This window comes from Bombina bombina, chromosome 1 (assembly GCF_027579735.1).
Source record: "Bombina bombina isolate aBomBom1 chromosome 1, aBomBom1.pri, whole genome shotgun sequence".
Taxonomy (NCBI): domain Eukaryota; kingdom Metazoa; phylum Chordata; class Amphibia; order Anura; family Bombinatoridae; genus Bombina; species Bombina bombina.
The window spans coordinates 493247295-493268993 of NC_069499.1; the positions used below are offsets into that span (position 1 = coordinate 493247295).

The 21699-nt window shown below is 41.0% G+C and overlaps 1 protein-coding gene across 1 annotated transcript in view; it reads right to left on the reverse strand.

Annotated features, from left to right (window-relative positions):
- Nucleotides 1–576: 576 nt before the first annotated feature.
- Nucleotides 577–21699, reverse strand: part of HSPD1 (heat shock protein family D (Hsp60) member 1) — a 37150-nt gene continuing 16027 nt past the window's right edge. Inside the window, exons 6-12 of the mRNA XM_053698561.1 lie at nt 7236–7329; nt 6984–7152; nt 4876–4975; nt 4413–4658; nt 4093–4267; nt 2642–2820; nt 577–1281 (exon numbers count right to left, since the gene is read on the reverse strand). Coding sequence (XP_053554536.1) covers nt 1114–1281; nt 2642–2820; nt 4093–4267; nt 4413–4658; nt 4876–4975; nt 6984–7152; nt 7236–7329 — 1131 coding nt within the window. The 3' untranslated portion in view covers nt 577–1113. The remainder of the gene's footprint in view (nt 1282–2641; nt 2821–4092; nt 4268–4412; nt 4659–4875; nt 4976–6983; nt 7153–7235; nt 7330–21699) is intronic.

Below are 21699 nucleotides of genomic sequence, written 5' to 3' on the forward strand. Positions count from 1 at the left end.
CTTTTATCACCAATTTTGATTTGTTCTCTTGGTATTCTTAGCTGAAAGCTTAACCTAGGAGGTTCATATGCTAATTTCTTAGACCTTGAAGGCCACCTCTTCAGAATTAATTTTAACAGTTTTTCACCACTAGCGGGTGTTAGTTCATGCATTTCATATAGATAACACTGTGCTTGTGAAGTTATCTGGGAGCAGGCACTGATTGGCTAAACTGCAAGTCTGTCAAAAGAACTGAAATAAAGGGGCGGTTTGCAGAGACTTAGATACAAGGTAATCACAGAGGTTAAAAGTATATTAATATAAATGTGTTGGTTATGCAAAACTGGGGAATGGGTAATAAAGGGATTAACTATCATATAAAACAATTCTGGTGTAGACTGTCCCTTTAACAGAGCTTTGCTGTGGTGCTCTTTGCCTCCTCCTGCTGGCCAGGAGTGATGTTCCCAATAGTAACTAAGATGATCCGTGGACTCACCGTGTCATTAGAAAGAAAAAAAATTCAAAGGACTTTTTTTCAAATTCATATATCAGGAATCATTTTAGACATTACTTTAATAATGATACAGAAGACCTGAGGCTCTTTCAAAGTTTTTATTTTGACCTAATAGATCTGCATAAATGTTAAAGTTTCTACTTAACTTAGTATCCTGTATTTTATTTTTTTCACTTCTTAATTTTCAATATCCCACTGTAGATTTTCCCCCCAAACCCCATTTTATTTACATCTCCAAATAGCTTAGAACAGCCCACTAATACATATGCAGAAATAGGACTTGACACATTTGTGATGGCATTTCAAGAGAAGCATCAATAAAACTAATGAAGCTTTAGTAAAAATTAATTCTAATTTAATCAAGTGCTGAATGTTGGTATAGGCACCTAATTAAAAGGAATGTACAAAGGTTCTCCAAAAATACAAAATAAATTATGTAAAGGCATGGACGATGACAGCGGTAAACAATTACATAATCTCAACAAGTCTTCCAATAACTTTTGCAGCCATGTGTCACAGAGCACTTGGACTTAGTCAGGTCTCCTCTACAGAAAACGTTAGCGCTCATAAGCATGATGAGAATACGGCAGTATAACAGTTCTCAGTTCAGATGTCCTAATTTAGAACATTCCTCCTCCCATGCCTCCCATTCCACCCATGCCTCCCATTCCACCCATGCCTCCCATGCCAGCATCCTTCTCCTCCTTTGGAATTTCTGTCACAACAGCTTCTGCAGTCGTTAAAAGTGAAGCAACACCAGCAGCATCCATCAACGCCGTCCTTACAACCTGGAAAGAAAAGAAAGTGGAAATTAAGCACAATAGATTAGTTGCCAGTACCTAATAGAAATCTGTTAAACTAAAATATATAGTCTGTTCCTAAATACAATCTATATTCTCAAAGTGATAAACTTGAAGTTTTAAAATTATGCCTGGAATCTAAGATAGTTTAAATGGACTATAATCACTTCTAATGAAGATGTGCTGTAATATTTTTTTTAATCTAGCTGTGCCATTCTAATACTCCACGCTGCAGCCAGCCACCTCAAACTCACTTTGTGATAAAACCGGTTGTTCTCCATTCAGCATGCTAGCCATGAAGCACTTTTTTGTAGCCAGTGTCGAATGGAGAACAGTTCAAACTGAAGTTCCCAAAAAAAAAATATATGGTTGGAGTGCGGGGGATTAGGATGCTATATTTAAAATAAAATAAAAAAATGATACCAGGCATCTTTAGAAGTCATCAAAGTCTGATCTAAAATATTGCTTAGATGACAGACCTGATTTTAAAAAGGTCACCTTTACAAGAACAGTAGCATTAAAAAGGGACATAAAACCCCTTGTAAACATCAGCTTAGCCTTAACGTTTTAAAAATAAAAAAGGATTTTTGTTTTTGTTTATAGCTAAACTCCACACACCGACTTATTTGGAGGAGCCAATCTGGGCTTTAGCCCAAAAAGAGGCTAGCTTTGGTCATAATGTAAAATTGTTTTGCAGTTATCTGATAACAGCTAATGAGACAAACATGTACCACAGTTAAGATTCATTATAGTTTCTTACAACAGGAAATTGCTCAATTTGTCAGAGCTAAATTACATGAAAAGGGTAAAATATCAATATGCGTAACATTTAAATGGCTAGTCAAAATTAAACTTACAATTTAAGCAACTTTCTAATTTAATCCTATTATCAAATATTTATTTGTTCTCTCTTTATTTGAAAAAGCAGAAATGTAAGTTTAGGAGCCAGCCCATTTGTTGTTCAGAACCTGGGTAGGGCTTGCTGATTGGTGTCTAAAATGTAGCCACCAATCAGCAATTGCTACCCAGGTTCTGAACCATAAATGGGCCAGCTCCTTAGCTCACATTTTTCTTTTTCAAATAAAGATACCAAGAGAACAAAGAAAAATGGAGTAAATTAGAAAGTTTCTTAAAAATTGCATGCTCTGAATCATGAAAGTAAAATTTTGACAAGACTATCCCTTTAATATAAAAATCTCAAGGTGTTTACTGTTCCTTTAAGATCTTAGTACATTAAGTTTATGGCAAGAAAAAAAAAGTTTAATATTGCAGTTGTAATGCAACATTTAAAATGTCACGCGGTCAATTGGACAATAATTTACAATACTGAATTTTTAAACTACATTACCTTTGTGGGGTCAATGATTCCTTTCTCTACCATATTTACAAATTCATCATGCATAGCATCATATCCAATCTCAACAGGACTCTGTAGAATTTTCTCAACAATCAACGATCCTTCAACCCCAGCATTTTTGGCAATGGTCATTGCGGGTATTTTTAAGGTCCTCCTTATGATTTCAATGCCTAAAAGCATAAAAACGTAAAATTAAATAAAACCGCAATATTAGCTTACAGTACTAGAAATCATTGTATCCATTTGCCTAAGATAAAGAAATCAAGATAGATACTGAAAGTGCCATACGTTAATTTAGCACCAGATTTTTATAATCAACAAATGCAAGATAAAGACAATGCAATAGCACTTAGTCTAAAGTTCAAATGGAGTAGTAGATTTTCTGACAATATTTAAAGTTACATCTATTTCAACTACTACTGTAGCATGTGACAGCCATCAGCCAATCACAAATGCACATCTGTATCCTCTGAATCCTTGCACATGCTCAGTGGGAACTGGTAATTCAAAAAGTGTAAAACGAATGTGCACATTTTGGTAAACAAAGTGGTTTCAAAATTGCATGCTCTGAATCATGAAAGCTTAAAGGACCAGTCAACACTGTAGATTTGCATAATCAGCAAATGCAAGATAACAAGACAATGCAATAGCACTTAGTCTGAACTTCAAATAAGTAGCAGATTTTTTTTCTGACAATTTTAAAAGTTATGTATTTTTTCACTCCCCCTGTACCATGTGACAGCCATCAGCCAATCACAAATGCATACACGTACCATGTGACAGCAATCAGCCATTCACAAATGCATACACACTTATTCTTGCACCTGCTCAGTAGGAGCTGGTGACTCAAAAAGTTTAAATAAAAAAAAAGAATGTGCACATTTTGTTATAGAAGTAAATTGGAAAGTTATTTAAAATTGCATGCTCTATTTGAATAATGAAAGTTTAATTTTTGATTGAGTGTCCCTTTAATTTTGACCTGAGTGTCCCTTTAAATATAGCTCCCAGAGGGGGCTACCTGCCGAAATACATAAGATCTGTCTGTATTCTGTGAAGGTTAAATGTTTTTATATTAATTTGCACAATAAAGATTTTTTTTTCCCATTGGATGTGCAGGACTTTTTTTTTTTTAAACCTATTTCAAAGTTGGGGGATTTCCATTGTCTCCTGCACATTTTGCTTACTATATGCTCACGATCGCTCGTCTTGTTATAAGTTACAAACACCAATAAAAAGATATAAAAAGATATAAAAATGGGGATTGTTTTATACTATACAGAATTCGAGAAAACCTATGCAAGTTCTGACAGCAATAAGCAATGCCTCAACTCCAAAGCTTTGAGCTTAGCACGAACTGAATGCACTATAAGATGCAATGTATCTATTGTATGCAGAGCTTCCATAGTTGTGACATCCTATAATGAACTCAGGAATCCACTTACCAACTTTCTGGTCTTCATTGGATGGAGTCAGAGCATCTAGTGATGGGATACAGCGAAGCAAGGCACAACCCCCTCCTAAAACTATTCCTTCTTCTACTGCAGCACGAGTTGCATTTAACGCATCAGTTACTCTGTCTTTCTTTTCATTTACTTCAACATCACTGGTTCCACCAACCTATTAAATAGTTATCCATAGTATAAAGCTTTTCCAGATTACTTAAAAGGCTCACCTATAAACATTAAGCTTTAACCACTTTAAAAAAAAAAAAAATTAACCTTTTTGTCTTAATAGTGTTCAAAAAAGCAAAATGACCTTGTACCTTTATTACTGCTACACCATCAGAAAGCTTGGCTAGCCTCTCATTTAATTTCTCTTTTTCATATTCACTGTTTGTACTTTCCAACTGCTCGTGAATTTCTTGTATGCGTTTTTCAATATTTGCTTTGTCGCCTTTTCCTTTCAACAGCATGGTATCGTCCTTTGTTACAATAACTTCTCCAACTTTCCCAAAATCATGAGGCTGAATGTCTTCAATATTTAAGCTGAGTCCGTCCTCTCCAAACACCTGAAGTTATAATAAATCAAATGTCTGTTTTCACTAATCTCTACAGCAGAATAAGATTCTTGAACAAGAAAGAAAGCTTGCAAGCAAAAAAGAATAAATGTTTACACAAGAAATTGTATAAATTGATAGATTGGATTTTTTTTTAAAATGTTATAAATATTACACACGTCCCAAATATCCTACACAGAAAATGTACTCCAAAAGACCATTTACTCACAGCTCCTCCAGAGGCAATGGCCATGTCCTTGAGTTGGTTCTTCCTATTGTCACCAAAACCTGGAGCCTTAACTGCAACCACCTGAAGGCCAACTTTTAAGCTGTGTTAAAAAAACAAAAAACGCACAACTATATTATTACACACACACAAAAAACAAAAAACAAACAAACAAACACAAACAAAAAACACCACCACCCCACATTGTCAAGATGACTACCGATTTACATTAGCATTTTTTAACACAACTACTAGCCCTTATGTCAGTGCTTTCCAAACTGTGTGTCGGGACACACTAGTGTGTCGGCAGCAGTGTGTAGGTGTGTCCCAGCTTCAGCACAAATTATTTTAAATTTAATTTAAAAAAACTTTTTTTTTTTGGTTTCTGACTTTCCACCTGCCTGCTACGCATATCACATGGTTGACACGTGATTGATACCTAGTGGGTCACAGATCATCTTAACCAATTGGCGCAGCTCAGTGGGAACTGAAACTATTCCCATTGGCGGCACATTGGCTCCTGACTGCACGTGTAGTCTCCTTAATTGGCTCGTGACTGCATGTGTAGTCAGGGAGATGGAACAGCAGTGTGTTTGCAGCGTGGGCAGTAGTCAGTTGGACTCACAGAGCTCTGAGGGCAGCAGCTTAAACGCTGAGCTGAAGTCAGAAGTCAGTGTTTTTTTTTTTTGCTGCTCCTGATATATGGATTGGAAGTATTTATCTAATATTTCACCAAATATTCCGAAACTGTGTTCATCCCATCAACCTCATACATCCCAAAAATAGTAAGTAGCTATTGGTGTTATTAAACTTTTTTAATTCTTGCACATACTTACTGTTACTTGTAAATATATTTTGTTATTATATATTTTATGTATGTGTCCGTATCTTTTAAAACAAGTTAGTTTAACCTCCTTTTTGCTAGTATAACTGAATTTATTACTGTGTCACTAAATGATGTAAGTCTAAAAAGTGTGTCACCAACATGAAAAGTTTGGAAATCTCTGCCTTATGTGATATGGTTTAACACGCATGTACATTTAGCTGTGGTGCTTGCCCTCAAATGACTGTAGTATTGGTTGTGGGTTAAAATGGGCAAACACCGCACTGAGTTTATAAAGAAACTCCTTTTTACATTAACCTCAGAACAGCACTTTGTTACTTGCCTACAAGTAATTTAAATCCGCTATCAATCTTAAAAATACATCATTTTACTTAGTTTAATATTCAGACTGCCTATCTGGATCAGGTGTATTCTAAATGAATGGGTTATTACTGCTGTTCAGCAGTGGTAATGCCCACCTATGACTCTGGTGTTTGATAATGCATTAGAGAAGCGTCTTCATCTTGGGGAAAAGCAGAAGGGTGCAACAATTAATTTATTTGAAAGAACAGACTATTCTTTTTCAAATGAGGGGTTCAGGTGGTTTGTGGCTTTTAAGGGAGCTGAGGTTGAGGGGTTTTGAAGAACCTCCCCCATACAGCTCCCTATACCGCAAGATCAATTCAGTGAATGGGCAGTCTGAAGATTCAAAACCAAGAAAAAAACTGTTTTGAATGACTGACAGACTTGTGTGACATAAAGCAAAGTGCTGTTCTGAGGTAAATTTGAGTGTGGGCTATGAATCGGCCAAGATTTTGCACTTTGTTTTTTTTCTACACCACACACACTCGCTCTAAGCAATGAATTTATTAAGATGCATACACAGCTTTTTATGCTATGTGGAGCAGGTTCACAAAAACAAGCCTGTGCCACATTTTAGAAGCAGAAACCATTTAGTTTTCCTCTCTGCAAATGGCAAGAGCAATCACCCCAATACTTGTTTGTCCAGGGAAGTTACCATTCCCAGCTCTGACGCAATTGGTTGGATTCTTGTGAAATAATACATTTCAGGATGCAACATCACAAGTGGCGATTGTAGGCGGACAGGATCACTACTTACTAACCTGTCCAACTGCATGGATAGTGAATATAACCCTAAATGAGTTTCCTATAATGAAACCAGCACATGCTTAACTTAATGGTGTTAAAATGCATGATTTAAAAGTACTCAAAACAAACTACTTTAACAGTGAAAGATTTCTTAAATCACTTTTTACTTTTCCCTTACCGATTTAAAACCAATGTGCTTAAAGCTTCCCCATCAACATCTTCAGCTATTATAACCAAGGGTTTACGGTGAGAGTTGGCAATTTCTAGAGCGGGTACAATTGACTGAACACTTGAAATCTTTTTTTCACTAAGTAAAAGATAAGCATCCTGGAATTCACATTTCTGGCCTGGGGGGAGGAAAGATATAAAGAACTTTAGAATAAATTTAGCAGAATGAAATGCTAAAATGTAGGACTGACCACACTCTTACCTTTAGCAGTATTGATAAAATATGGAGATATGTAGCCTCTGTCAAATTTCATGCCTTCAATAATCTCCAACTCATCGTTAAGAGTTTTACCATCCTGGAGAGAGAATTTTTTCTTTTTAAATAATAATAAATAAAAAAAAAGCAATACTTCCTTTAATAAAAATCAAAATGTAGAGATAATGACCTAGAATTATTTTTTTTAAACATACTATTCAACTTATCCAAATTGGGGGTGGGGGGGGGGTGTGTGTGTATATATATATATATATATATATATATATATATATATATATATATATATATATATATATATATATATATATATATATATATATATATATATATATATATATATATATATATATATATATATTTTTTTTTATTTTTTTTTTTTTTTAAAAGATATGACGAGTCCACGGATTTCATCCTTACTTATGGGGATTACGAGAGATAGATATAAGATAGATATTTCGATTCTTCAATCAAGAGTTTATTATTTTACAATGGTGCCAGTGAGTACTATTTTACTCAGGGGCAAAGCTACAAGCTTTTCAACGATGGAAATTGAGACCTTTCCACAGAAATAGAGGCTGCTGTGTTCTGTGTCTCCCATTCTGTTGCTGCCCTACTGATGGTCTTAGCGACTTATCTGAGACCCTATTTGTCCCCACAGATGTGCAAGAGGCGATGAAAGGACCTCTTATTCGTGTGGGACCAGTGCAGACTGCACCAGCATTGAGGTATGTGCAGTTTTTTACTGTTTTCTGGGGATGCGATGCAAGCTCAGAACAGACTGGCCATACTGTGCTGCAACAGGAAGGGGTAATCGACCTGCAAGTGTGATGGTGTGCATGATCGTTTTTCCCTCTGTTATATACGCTGTATTCAGCTGTGAGACGTTGCAGGCTTTTAATCACTAGCCCGGTCACATTGCGGGGTACATTGTTGTGTTGTGCGCTGGGGTCAGTTGTGGCTTATTGGTTTATACCGTAACAAAAAGACAAGGGGGTCATTTTTTGTGTACCGTTTTGACTGAGTCGTTTTTACTACGACAGGTGCAGGCCATGTGGTTCTCCTTGTTGGGAGATAGACTAATTGCACACTTCATCGCGCAGTTGGTATCCAGGTCCCGGCAATGTTCAAGGCTCTGGTGTCCCTAGGTACGCAGTCACTGGGTATCCTTGGTTGGCTTGTGGAGGCAGGTAGGCACCACAGCAGAGCTGTGGTGCAGTAATTTTTTTGTTTTATTTTGTCATAGGTGTAAAGGCAAAAGAAAGTTAGAGTGTACTTTTATAAAGGGGAGGAAAGTCCCTATAGTGATTGCTAGTATTGCATAAGTTGGTTAATAGACCATAAAATTCTAAGAGTCTTAAAAGTTAGACACCGTACACTCGTTTGCAAAATTATTTTTCAAAGTTTATTTTTTAAAATTGAATACCACGACCAATTTGCCTTGTCATGGCAGATCTATTGGAGGTCACATGCTCTATGTGTTCAGATACCACTGTGGAACCCCCCCACTTACTATTTGTCCCTCATGTACTGAGAGGGCTTTACAGTTTAAAGACCAGATATTTTTTAATTCAAAATTATCTAAAGATATTTCTCAGACTGATGAGACTCAGGGTATGCCGCAACTTTCACCCCAAGCATCACAACCCCTAACACCCGCCCAAGCAACGCAGAGTTCTTCAAGGGCGTCCACTTCATTCACCATGCAGGACATGGCTGCAGTTATGTCATCCACCCTTACAGAAGTGTTATCCAAGTTGCCAGTGTTACAAGGCAAGCGTAGCAGGGCAGAAACCTATGTGGTCCCTGCGACTTCTGATGCCGATCTCCGATGTACCCTCTCAGAGCTCTGAGGTGGGGGGTAGGGAGATCCTGTCCAAGGGGGAAACTGACTCAGGGAGTGCTTTGCCCCAGACAGATTTGGATGTCATATCCTTCAGATTTAAACTTGAACACCTCCGTCTGTTGCTGCGGGAGGTTTTGATGACTCTGGACGACTGACTATCGTGGTACCGCCAGAGAAATTGTGTAAGATGGACAAATACTGATGTCTTTCCGGTTCCTAAGAGAATTTCAGACAGACATTGTTTCTCGGGAATGGGAAAGACCAGGTATCCCGTTCTCACCTTCCCCTAATTTTAAGAAAATGTACCCTATAGCAGACACCGCTGACTCCTGGCAGACGGTCCCGAAGGTGGAGGGAGCTCTCTCTACCCTGGCTAAGTGTATGACTATCCCTATTGAGGACAGTTGTGCAGTCAAGGACCCTATGGACAAAAAGTTGGAGGGTCTTCTAAAAAAGCCATTTATTCATCAAGGGTTTCTATTACAACCAACGGCATGCATTGTACCAGTAACAACTGCGGCTGCCTTTTGGTCAGACGCCTTAGAAGAGTCTCTTAAGACAGACTTCTTTAGAGGAAATTGATAGAATTAAGGCCCTTAGACTGGCTAATTCTTTTGTTACGGATGCCGCCTTTCAGATCGCCAAATTGGCGGCTAAGAATGCAGGATTTTCCATTCTAGCAAGCAGAGCCTTATGGTTAAAGTCTTGGTCTGCAGATATGTCCTCTAAGTCCAAGCTTTTGGCTATTCCTTTCAAGGGGGGGGAAGACTCTATTCAGGCATGACTTGAAAGAGATCATTTCTGACATTACGGGAGGTAAGGGTCATCTCCTACCTCAGGATATAGCATCTAAGCAGAGGGGTAGAGAGAGTAATTTTCGTTCCTTTCGAAATTTTAAGGGAGTCCGCCTGGAGACCCAACCAGGCATGGAACAAGGGGAAACAACCCAAGAAGCCCGCTGCTGCTCCCAAGTCAGGATGATGTCCAGGCTTGGATAAGAGACATTCAGGATCCCTGGACACTAGAAATCGTGTCCCAGGGGTATCAACTGGAGTTCAAAAATTCCCTTCCAAGGGGAAGGTTTCTTCTTTCACGATTGTCTGTAGACCAGATAGAGGCGTTCTTATGACGTGTAAAAGACCTCTACTATGGGAGTAATTCGTTTCTTTCCAATACAGGAACAGGGGCAGGGGTTTTACTCAAATCTTTTCGTGGTTCCCAAAAAAGAGGGAACGTTTAGACTCTTGAGATCTAAAATGGGTCTGAACAAGTTTCTCAGAGTTCCATCCTTCAAGATGGAGACTATTCGGACAATTCTTCCATTGATCCAGGAGGGTCAATATACGACTACCGTGGACTTGAAGGATGCATATCTACACATTCCTATCCACAGAGATCACCAGTTTCTAAGGTTTGCCTTCCTGGACAAACATTCTCAGTTTGTGGCTCTTCCTTTCGGGCTGGCCACGGCACCCAGGATCTTCACGAAGGTTCTTGGGTCTTTGCTAGCGGTTCTCAGACCGCGGAGCATTGCAGTGGCGCCTTATCTGGACGATAGTCTAATCCAGGCGTCTTACCAACTGACAAAGTCTCATACCGACATGGTTCTGTCCTTTCCAAGGACTCATGGGTGGAAGGTGAATCTAGAAAAGAGTTCACCAATTCCACAGACAAGGGTTCCTTTCCTGGGAACTAACAGATTCTGTATCCATGAAAATTGACGGAAGTCAGAATTTTAAAGATTCTGAATACATGCCGAACCCCTCAGTCCAATCCTCGGCCATCAGTGGCTCAGTGCATGGAGGTAATTGGATTGATGGTGGCGGCAATTGACATCATTCCGTTTGCTCGCTTTCATCTCAGTCCTCTACATCTGAGCATGCTCAGACAGTGGAATGGAGATTATGCAGATTTGTCTCCTCAGATAGACCTGGATCAAGAGACAAGGGACTATCTTCTTTGGTGGTTGCCGCCGGATCATCTGTCCTAAGGGACATGCTTCCGCAGACCTTCATGGGTGATAGTGACAACGGACGCCAGTCTACTAGGATGGGGTGCAGTCTGGAATTCCCTGAAGGCTCAGGGTGAGTGGAGTCGGTCGGCGTCTACTTCCAATCAATATTCTGGAATTGAGAGCAACGCGCTTCAGGCTTGGCCTCTGTTGGCTTCGGCCAAATTCATCCGGTTTCAGTCGGACATCACGACTGTGGCTTACATCAATCATCAGGGAGGAACAAGGAGTTCCTTAGCGATGACAGAAGTATCCAAGATAATTCGGTGGGCGGAGGCTCACTCTTGTTATCTGTCAGCAATCTACATCCCAGGAGTGGACAACTGGGAGGCGGATTTTTTGAGCAGACGTTTCATCCGGGGGAATGGGAACTTCATCCGGAGGTCTTTGCCACACTGATTCTCAGGTGGGGCAGACCGGAGTTGGATCTGATGGCATCTCGTCAGAATGCCAAGCTTCCAAGATACGAATCTAGGTCCAGGGATCCTCAGGCCGAACTGATAGATGCCTTGGTCGTTCAACCTAGCTTATGCGTTTCCTCTCCTTCCTCGGATGATTGCTCGGGGTCAAACAGGAGAGGGCCTTTGATTCTCATCGCCCCTGCGTGGCCTCGCAGGAATTTGTATGCCGATCTGGTGGACATGTCCTCTTTGCCGCCGTGGAAGCTTCCATTGAGGCAGGACCTTCTCATTCAGGGACCCTTCCATCATCCGAATCTAATTTCTCTTCAGCTGTCTGCTTGAAGATTGAACGCTTGATTTTATCTAAGCGTGGGTTCTCTGATTCGGTCATTGATACCTTGATTCAGGCACATAAGCCTGTTACTAGAAAAATTTACCATAAGATGGCGTAAATATCTTTATTGGTGAGAATCCAAGGGCTATTCATGGAGTAGGGTTAGGATTCCTAGGATTTTATCTTTTCTCCAAGAAGGATTGGAGAAAGGGTTGTCAGCAAGTTCCTTAAAGGGACAGATTTCTGCTTCGTCTATTTTGCTACACAAATGTCTGGCAGATGTTCCAGACGTTCAATCACTTTGTCAGGCTCCGACTAGAATCAAGCCTGTGTTAGACCAATTGCTCCACCTTTAGTTCTTATTGTTCTTCAAGGGGTTCGTTGGAACCCATGCATTCCATAGATATTAAGTTGTTATCTTGGAAATTTTTATTTTTGGTTGCCATTTCTTCTGCTCGCAGAGTTTGAGCTTTCAGCTTTACAATGTGATTCTCCTTATCTTATTTTCCATTCTGATAAGGTGGTGTTACGTACCAAATCTGGTTTCCGTCCTAAGGTTGTTTCTAATAAGAATATTAATCAGGAAATTGTTGTTCCTTCATTGTGTCCTAATCCTTCTTCTAAGAAGGAGCGTCTGCTACATAACTTGGACGTGGTCCATGCCCTGAAGTTTTACTTGCAGGCAACTAAGGAATTCCGTCAATCATCTTCATTATTATTTGTTTTTTCTGGAAAACGTAGGGGTCAGAAAGCTACAGCTACCTTGCTTTCTTTTTGGCTGAAGAGTATCATCCGTTTTGCATATGAGACTGCTGGACAGCAGCCTCCTGAAAGAATTACAGCTCATTCTACTAGGGCTGTGGCTTCCTCATGGGCATTTAAAAATTATGCTTCTGTTGATCAGATTTGCAAGGCTGCAACTTGGTCGTCTTCACACTTTTTCCAAATTTGATACTTTTGCCTCGTCCGAGGCTGTTTTTGGGAGAAAGGTTCTTCAAGCAGTGGTGCCTTCCGATTTAGGTTCCAGTCTTGTCCCTCCCTTTCATCTGTGTCCTATAGCTTTGGTATTGTATCCCACAAATAAGGATGAAATTTGTGGACTCGTCATATCTTTATTTTACAGCTCTGCTGTGGTGCTCTTTGCCTCCTCCTGCTGACCAGGAGGCGTAATTCCATAAGTAAGGATGAAATCTGTGGACTCGTCATATCGTAAAAAGAAATAAATTTATCATACATACACACACAGTGGGGCAAAAAAAGTATTTAGTCAGCTACCAATTATGCAAGTTTTCCCCACTTAAGAAGATGAGAGAGGCCTGTAATTTTCATCATAGGTATACCTCAACTATGAGAGACAAAATGTGGAAACAAATCCAGACAATCACATTGTCCGATTTGGAAAGAATTTATTTGCATATTATTGTGAAAATTAATTATTTGGTCACTTACAAACAAGCAAGATTTCTAGCTCTCACAGACCTGTATCATCTTCTTGAAGAGGCTCCTCTGTCCTCCACTCATTATCTGTATTAATGGCACCTGTTTGAAATTGTTATCAGTATAAAAGACACCTGTCCACAACCTCAAACAGTCACACTCCAAACTCCACTATGGTGAAGACTAAAGAGCTGTTGAAGGACACCAGAAACAAAATTGTAGACCTGCACCAGGCTGGGAAGACTGAATCTGCAATAGGCAAGCAGCTTGGTGTGAAGAAATCAACTGTGGGAGCAATAATTAGAAAATGGAAGACATACAAGACCACTGATAATCTCCCTCAATCTGGGGCTCCATGCAAGATCTCACCCCGTGGGGTCAAAATGATCACAAGAACAGTGAGCAAACATCCCAGAACCACACGTGGGGACCTAGTGAATGACCTGCAGAGAGCTGGGACCAACGTAACAAAGGCTACCATCAGCAACACACTGCGCCGCCAGGGACTCAGATCCTGCAGTGCCAGACATGTCCCCCTGCTTAAGCCAGTACATGTCCGGGCCCGTCTGAAGTATGCTAGAGAGCATTTGGATGATCCAGAAGCAGATTGGGAGAATATCATATGGTCAGATGAAACCAAAGTAGAACGGTTTGGTAGAAACACAACTCGTCGTGTTTGGAGGAGAGAGAATGCCGAGTTGCAACCAAAGAACACCATACCTACTGTGAAGCATGGGGGTGGCAACATCATGCTTTGGGGCTGTTTCTCTGCAAAGGGAACAGGAAGACTGATCCGTTGTACAATTAATGGGGCCATGTATCGTTAGATTTTGAGTGCAAACCTCCTTCCATCAGCAAGGGCATTGAAGATGAAACGTGGCTGGGTCTTTCAGCATGACAATGATCCCAAACACACCACCCAAACGACGAAGGAGTGGCTTCGTAAGAAGCTTTTCAAGGTCCTGGAGTGGCCTAGCCAGTCTCCAGATCTCAACCCCATAGAAAACCTTTGGGAGTTGAAAGTCCGTGTTGCCCAGCGACAGCCCCAAAACATCACTGCTCTAGAGGAGATCTGCATGCAGGAATGGGCCAACATACCAGCAACAGTGTGTGATAACCTTGTGAAAACGTTTGACCTCTGTCATTGCCAACAAAGCATATATAACAAAGTATTGCGATGTACATGATACATCGAAATATCTCTCTATATTCAGCTTAAAGGGACAGTCTTCTCAACATTTTTATTGTTTAACAGTTTCTATATATCTATATATCTCCGCTTTAGATACATTGAAATATCTCTCTATATTCAGCTTAAAAGGGACAGTCTTCTCAACATTTTTATTGTTTAACAGTTTCATGGCGGGTCTAATAGAAATCATGCATACGATCGTGAGCTTTCAATGAAAGGATCGGGTCAGGGGGGCGTCCCTATGACACTAGGCTCCCCCCCAGCCCACGATCCCATTCTGGACGCGTCTTACATCAGTACAGTTAAACTGCTAGAACGTTCCATGCACTCATGACGCTAAAGCCCAGTTTGGACGGCACGGAATGTCCAAACGTCAGGAAAGTGTTAACGAGATAAACTCTTTATTACTCATTCCCCAGTTTTGCATAACCAACACGGTTATATTAATATACTTTTTACCTCTGTGGTTACCATGTATTTATTTAAACTTCTGCAGACTGTCCCCTTATCTCAGTTTGACAGATTTGCATTTTAGCCAATCAGTGCCAAATCATAATTAACTCTAGTGAGCACAATGTTATCTATATGGCAGACGAGAACTAGCAGCGTCAAACTGTCAATGCAGCATTCAAAGGCTTAGAAATCAGCATATAAGCCCACCTAGGTTTAGCTTTCACCAAAGAATACCAAGAGAACAAAGAAAAAACACAATTTATGCTTACCTGATAAATTCCTTTCTTCTGTAGTGTGATCAGTCCACGGGTCATCATTACTTCTGGGATATTACTCCTCCCCAACAGGAAGTGCAAGAGGATTCACCCAGCAGAGCTGCATATAGCTCCTCCCCTCTACGTCACCCCCAGTCATTCGACCAAGGACCAACGAGAAAGGAGAAACCAAGGGTGTAGTGGTGACTGGAGTATAATTTAAAAAATAACTGCCTGCCTTAAAAACAGGGCGGGCCGTGGACTGATCACACTACAGAAGAAAGGAATTTATCAGGTAAGCATAAATTATGTTTTCTTCTGTTAAGTGTGATCAGTCCACGGGTCATCATTACTTCTGGGATACCAATACCAAAGCAAAAGTACACGGATGACGGGAGGGATAGGCAGGCTCTTTATACAGAAGGAACCACTGCCTGAAGAACCTTTCTCCCAAAAATAGCCTCCGCTGAAGCAAAAGTGTCAAATTTGTAAAATTTGGAAAAAGTATGAAGCGAAGACCAAGTTGCAGCCTTGCAAATCTGTTCAACAGAGGCCTCATTCTTGAAGGCCCAAGTGGAAGCCACAGCTCTAGTAGAATGAGCTGTAATCCTTTCAGGAGGCTGCTGTCCAGCAGTCTCATAAGCTAAACGTATTATACTACGAAGCCAAAAGGAAAGAGAGGTAGCAGAAGCCTTTTGACCTCTCCTCTGACCAGAGTACACGACAAACAGAGAAGATGTTTGTCGAAATTCCTTAGTTGCCTGTAAGTAAAATTTTAGGGCACGAACTACGTCCAGATTGTGTAGTAGACGTTCCTTCTTCGAAGAAGGATTTGGGCACAAAGAAGGAACAACAATCTCTTGATTGATATTCCTGTTAGTGACTACTTTAGGTAAGAACCCAGGTTTAGTACGCAGAACTACCTTATCTGAATGAAAAATCAAATAAGGAGAATCACAATGTAAGGCTGATAACTCAGAGACTCTTCGAGCCGAGGAAATAGCCATTAAAAATAGAACTTTCCAAGATAACAACTTTATATCAATGGAATGGAGGGGTTCAAACGGAACGCCCTGTAAAACGTTAAGAACAAGGTTTAAACTCCATGGCGGAGCAACAGTTTTAAACACAGGCTTAATCCTCGCCAAAGCCTGACAAAAAGCCTGAACGTCGGGCACTTCTGACAGACGTTTGTGTAACAGAATAGACAGAGCTGAGATCTGTCCCTTTAATTAACTAGCGGATAAACCCTTTTCTAAACCTTCTTGTAGAAAAGACAATATCCTAGGAATCCTAACCTTACTCCAAGAGTAACCTTTGGATTCACACCAATATAGGTATTTACGCCATATCTTATGGTAAATCTTTCTGGTAACAGGTTTCCTAGCCTGTATTAAGGTGTCAATAACTGACTCAGAAAACCCACGTCTTGATAAAATCAAACGTTCAATTTCCAAGCAGTCAGCTTCAGAGAAGTTAGATTTTGATGTTTGAAAGGATCCTGTATCAGGAGATCCTGTTTCAGAGGTAGAGACCAAGGTGGACAGGATGACATGTCCACCAGGTCTGCATACCAAGTCCTGCGTGGCCATGCAGGTGCTATTAGAATCACTGATGCTCTCTCCTGTTTGATTCTGGCAATCAATCGAGGAAGCATCGGGAAGGGTGGAAACACATAAGCCATCGTGAAGTCCCAAGGTGCTGTCAGGGCATCTATTAGGACTGCTCCTGGATCCCTGGATCTGGACCCGTAACGAGGAAGCTTGGCATTCTGTCGAGACGCCATGAGATCTATCTCTGGTTTGCCCCAACGTCGAAGTATTTGGGCAAAGACCTCCGGATGAAGTTCCCACTCCCCCGGATGAAAAGTCTGACGACTTAAGAAATCCGCCTCCCAGTTCTCCACTCCCGGGATGTGGATTGCTGACAGGTGGCAAGAGTGAGACTCTGCCCAGCGAATTATCTTTGATACTTCCATCATTGCTAGGGAGCTCCTTGTCCCTCCCTGATGGTTGATGTAAGCTACAGTCGTGATGTTGTCCGACTGAAACCTGATGAACCCCCGAGTTGTCAACTGGGGCCAAGCCAGGAGGGCATTGAGAACTGCTCTCAATTCCAGAATGTTTATTGGCAGGAGACTCTCCTCCTGACTCCATTGTCCCTGAGCCTTCAGAGAATTCCAGACGGCACCCCAACCTAGAAGGCTGGCGTCTGTTGTTACAATTGTCCAGTCCGGCCTGCTGAATGGCATCCCCCTGGACAGATGTGGCCGAGAAAGCCACCATAGAAGAGAATTTCTGGTCTCTTGATCCAGATTCAGAGAAGGGGACAAGTCTGAGTAATCCCCATTCCACTGACTTAGCATGCATAGTTGCAGTGGTCTGAGGTGTAAGCGAGCAAATGGCACTATGTCCATTGCCGCTACCATTAAGCCGATTACCTCCATGCATTGAGCCACTGACGGGTGTTAAATGGAATGAAGGGTGCGGCAAGCACTTTGAAGTCTTGTTAACCTGTCCTCTGCCAGGTAAATCTTAATTTCTACAGAATCTATAAGAGTCCCCAGGAAGGGAACTCTTGTGAGTGGAACGAGTGAACTTTTCTTTTCGTTCACCTTACATCCATGCGACCTTAGAAAAGCCAGTACTAACTCTGTATGAGACTTGGCAGTTTGAAAGCTTGAAGCTTGTATCAGAATGTCTAAGTACGGAGCTACCGAAATTCCCCGCGGTCTTAGTACCGCCAGAAGAGCACCTAGAACCTTTGTGAAGATTCTTGGAGCTGTAGCCAATCCGAATGGAAGAGCTACAAACTGGTAATGCCTGTCTAGAAAGGCAAACCTTAGATACCGGTAATGATCTTTGTGAATCGGTATGTGAAGGTAAGCATCCTTTAAATCCACTGTGGTCATGTACTGACCTTCTTGGATCATGGGTAAAATTGTCCGAATAATCTCCATTTTGAATGATGGAACTCTTAGGAATTTGTTTAGGATCTTTAAATCCAGGATTGGTCTGAAAGTTCCCTCTTTTTTGGGAACCACAAACAGATTTGAGTAAAACCCCTGTCCCTGTTCCGACCGTGGAACTGGATGGATTACTCCCATTAACAATAGTTCTTGTATGCAGCGTAGAAACGCTTCTTTCTTTGTCTGGATTGTTGACAATCTTGACAGATGAAATCTCTCTTGGAGGAGAGTATTTGAAGTCCAGAAGGTATCCCTGAGATATTATCTCTAGCGCCCAGGGATCCTGGACATCTCTTGCCCAAGCCTGGGTGAAGAGAGAAAGTCTGCCCCCCACTAGATCCGATCCCGGATCGGGGGCCCTCAATTCATGCTGTTTTAGGGGCAGCAGCAGGTTTCCTGGCCTGCTTGCCCTTGTTCCAGGACTGGTTAGGTCTCCAGCCTTGTCTGTAGCGAGTACCAGATCCTTCTTGTTTTGGAGCAGTGGAAGTTGATGCTGCTCCTGCTTCGAAATTCCGAAAGGAACGAAAATTAGACTGTCTAGCCTTAGGTTTGGCTTTGTCTTGAGGCAGGGCGTGGCCCTTACCTCCTGTAATGTCAGCGATAATTTCTTTCAAACCGGGCCCAAATAAGGTCTGTCCCTTGAAAGGTATATTAAGTAATTTGGACTTAGAAGTTACATCAGCTGACCAGGATTTTAGCCACAGTGCTCTACGCGCCTGAATGGCGAATCCGGAATTCTTAGCCGTAAGTTTAGTTAAATGTACTACGGCTTCCGAAATGAATGAATTAGCTAGCTTAAGTAATCTAAGCCTGTCCGAAATGTCGTCCAGCGTAGCTGAACTAAGGTTCTCTTCTAGAGACTCAATCCAGAATGCCGCTGCAGCCGTGACCGGCGCAATGCATGCAAGGGGTTGCAATATAAAACCTTGTTGAACAAACATTTTCTTAAGGTAACCCTCTAACTTTTTATCCATTGGATCTGAAAAGGCACAGCTATCCTCTACCGGGATAGTGGTACGCTTAGCTAAAGTAGAAACTGCTCCCTCCACCTTAGGGACCGTTTGCCATAAGTCCCGTGTGGCGGTGTCTATTGGAAACATCTTTCTAAATATCGGAGGGGGTGAGAACGGCACACCGGGTCTATCCCACTCCTTAGTAATAATTTCAGTTAGTCTCTTAGGTATAGGAAAAACGTCAGTACTTGTTGGTACAGCAAAATATTTATCCAACCTACACATTTTCTCTGGTATTGCAACTGTGTTACAATCATTCAGGGCCGCTAACACCTCCCCTAGTAATACACTGAGGTTTTCCAGCTTAAATTTAAAATTTGAAATATCTGAATCCAATCTGTTTGGATCAGAACCGTCAGCCGCAGAATGAAGCTCTCCGTCCTCATGTTCTGCAAGTTGTGACGCAGTATCTGACATGGCCCTAGCATTATCAGCGCACTCTGTTCTCACCCCAGAGTGATCACGCTTGCCTCTTAGTTCTGGTAATTTAGCCAAAACCTCAGTCATAACAGTAGCCATATCTTGTAATGTTATTTGTAATGGCCGCCCAGATGTACTCGGCGCTACAATATCACGCACCTCCCAAGTGGGAGATGCAGGTACTGACACGTGAGGCGAGTTAGTCGGCATAACTCTCCCCTCGTTGTTTGGTGAAATATGTTCAATTTGTACAGATTGACTTTTATTTAAAGTAGCATCAATACAGTTAGTACATAAATTTCTATTGGGCTCCACTTTGGCGTTGGCACAAATAGTACAGGTCTCATCCTCTGAATCAGACATGTTTAACACACTAGCAAATAAACTTGCAACTTGGAAATATTATTCAAGTAAAACACAATGAAAAAACGTACTGTGCTTTAAGAAGCACTGAAAGATATATAACGGTTGAAATCAATAAACTTTGAAAAACAAAACACAATTTAGCAAAGGTTTGTTCCCATTAGCAAAGAAAAACTAACCCTGATGGCATAAAAAAAGTTAAAGAATAAACGTTTTTTATTACAGTCAACTATAATCTCACAGCTCTGTTAGATTACTTCCCTCAAACAAGCTTTGAAGACCCCTGAGTTCTGTAGAGATAAACCGGAACATGCAGGAAAAAACAATGAGCTTCTGACTGAAATTTTTGATGCGTAGCAAAAGCGCCAAAAAAAGGTCCCTCCCCCTCACACACAACAGTGAGAGAGATCAGTAAACTGTCATAATTAGATCAAGCAACTGCCAAGTGGAAAAATAGTGCCCAAACATTTTATTCACCCAGTACCTCAGAAAATGAAAACGATTTTACATTCCAGCAAAAACGTTTAACATAAATTAAGAGTTATTAAAAAACCTGTTGCTTTGCAATTAGGCTAAAGTCTTATATACACAGTGTAATTCCAGTGAAGTACCATTCCCCAGAATACTCAAATGTTAAATATACATACATGATATTATGTCGGTATGGCAGGATTTTCTCATCAATTCCATTGTCAGAAAATAAAAACTGCTACATACCTCTTTGCAGATTAAACTGCCCGCTGTCCCCTGATCTGAAGTTTACCTCTCCTCAGATGGCCGAGAAACAGCAATATGATCTTAACAACTCCGGCTAAAATCATAGTAAAAACTCTGGTAGATTCTTCTTCAAACTCCACCAGAGAAGGAATAACACACTCCGGTGCTATTAAAAAATAACAAACTTTTGATTGAAGAAATAAAACTAAATAAAATCACCATAGTCCTCTCACACATCCTATCTAGTCGTTGGGTGCAAGAGAATGACTGGGGGTGACGTAGAGGGGAGGAGCTATATGCAGCTCTGCTGGGTGAATCCTCTTGCACTTCCTGTTGGGGAGGAGTAATATCCCAGAAGTAATGATGACCCGTGGACTGATCACACTTAACAGAAGAAATTAGAGGGAGTGTGTCCGGCTATGGCCAAAGATGGCCGCAAACTGGGAGCTCTGGTACAGCTTATATGCCGCAGTGTATCTACTGCTTGTTTGGCTGCTTTTAATATTTTTACTATTTGGAACTCTCCAGGCAGAACCGCTGTAGTCTTTGGTTGCTAGAGAGGAAAAGACTCCAAGTCGAGAAACCGGGATAAGAGTGGCCAGCAATAAGTTTCCCTCCACCACTAATATATGCTGCTTTAAATCATGAACATGGAAGTTTATACAGTTTTACAAGTCCTTCTGAAAGAAACTGTCTTCAATCTCTTATGGAGACCATGAACATGGATAGTCGTTCCTGAAACTATACTGGAGAAGGATGCAGATACTGCAGAGCTGCTGCAGCTCAAGCTACTGAAAAAAAAAAGGGCAATTTACTATAAGGGTAGATACCGTCTGCTGAATTCTTACTTAATCCCCCATGGGCTCTCTGACCCTGCCCAGGAGGATGCAGTCGACCTTCAAGAGAGGGGCATCAGCCTTGGCCTAAATAAAGAATAAACTTTTTTAGTGGGCCTTACTCCAACAGATATTTAGGCTTAAAGATCAGACAGCTATACTGCCCCTCCCCCGCAAATACCAGAGCCTGCTGAGGAGCTACCAGAC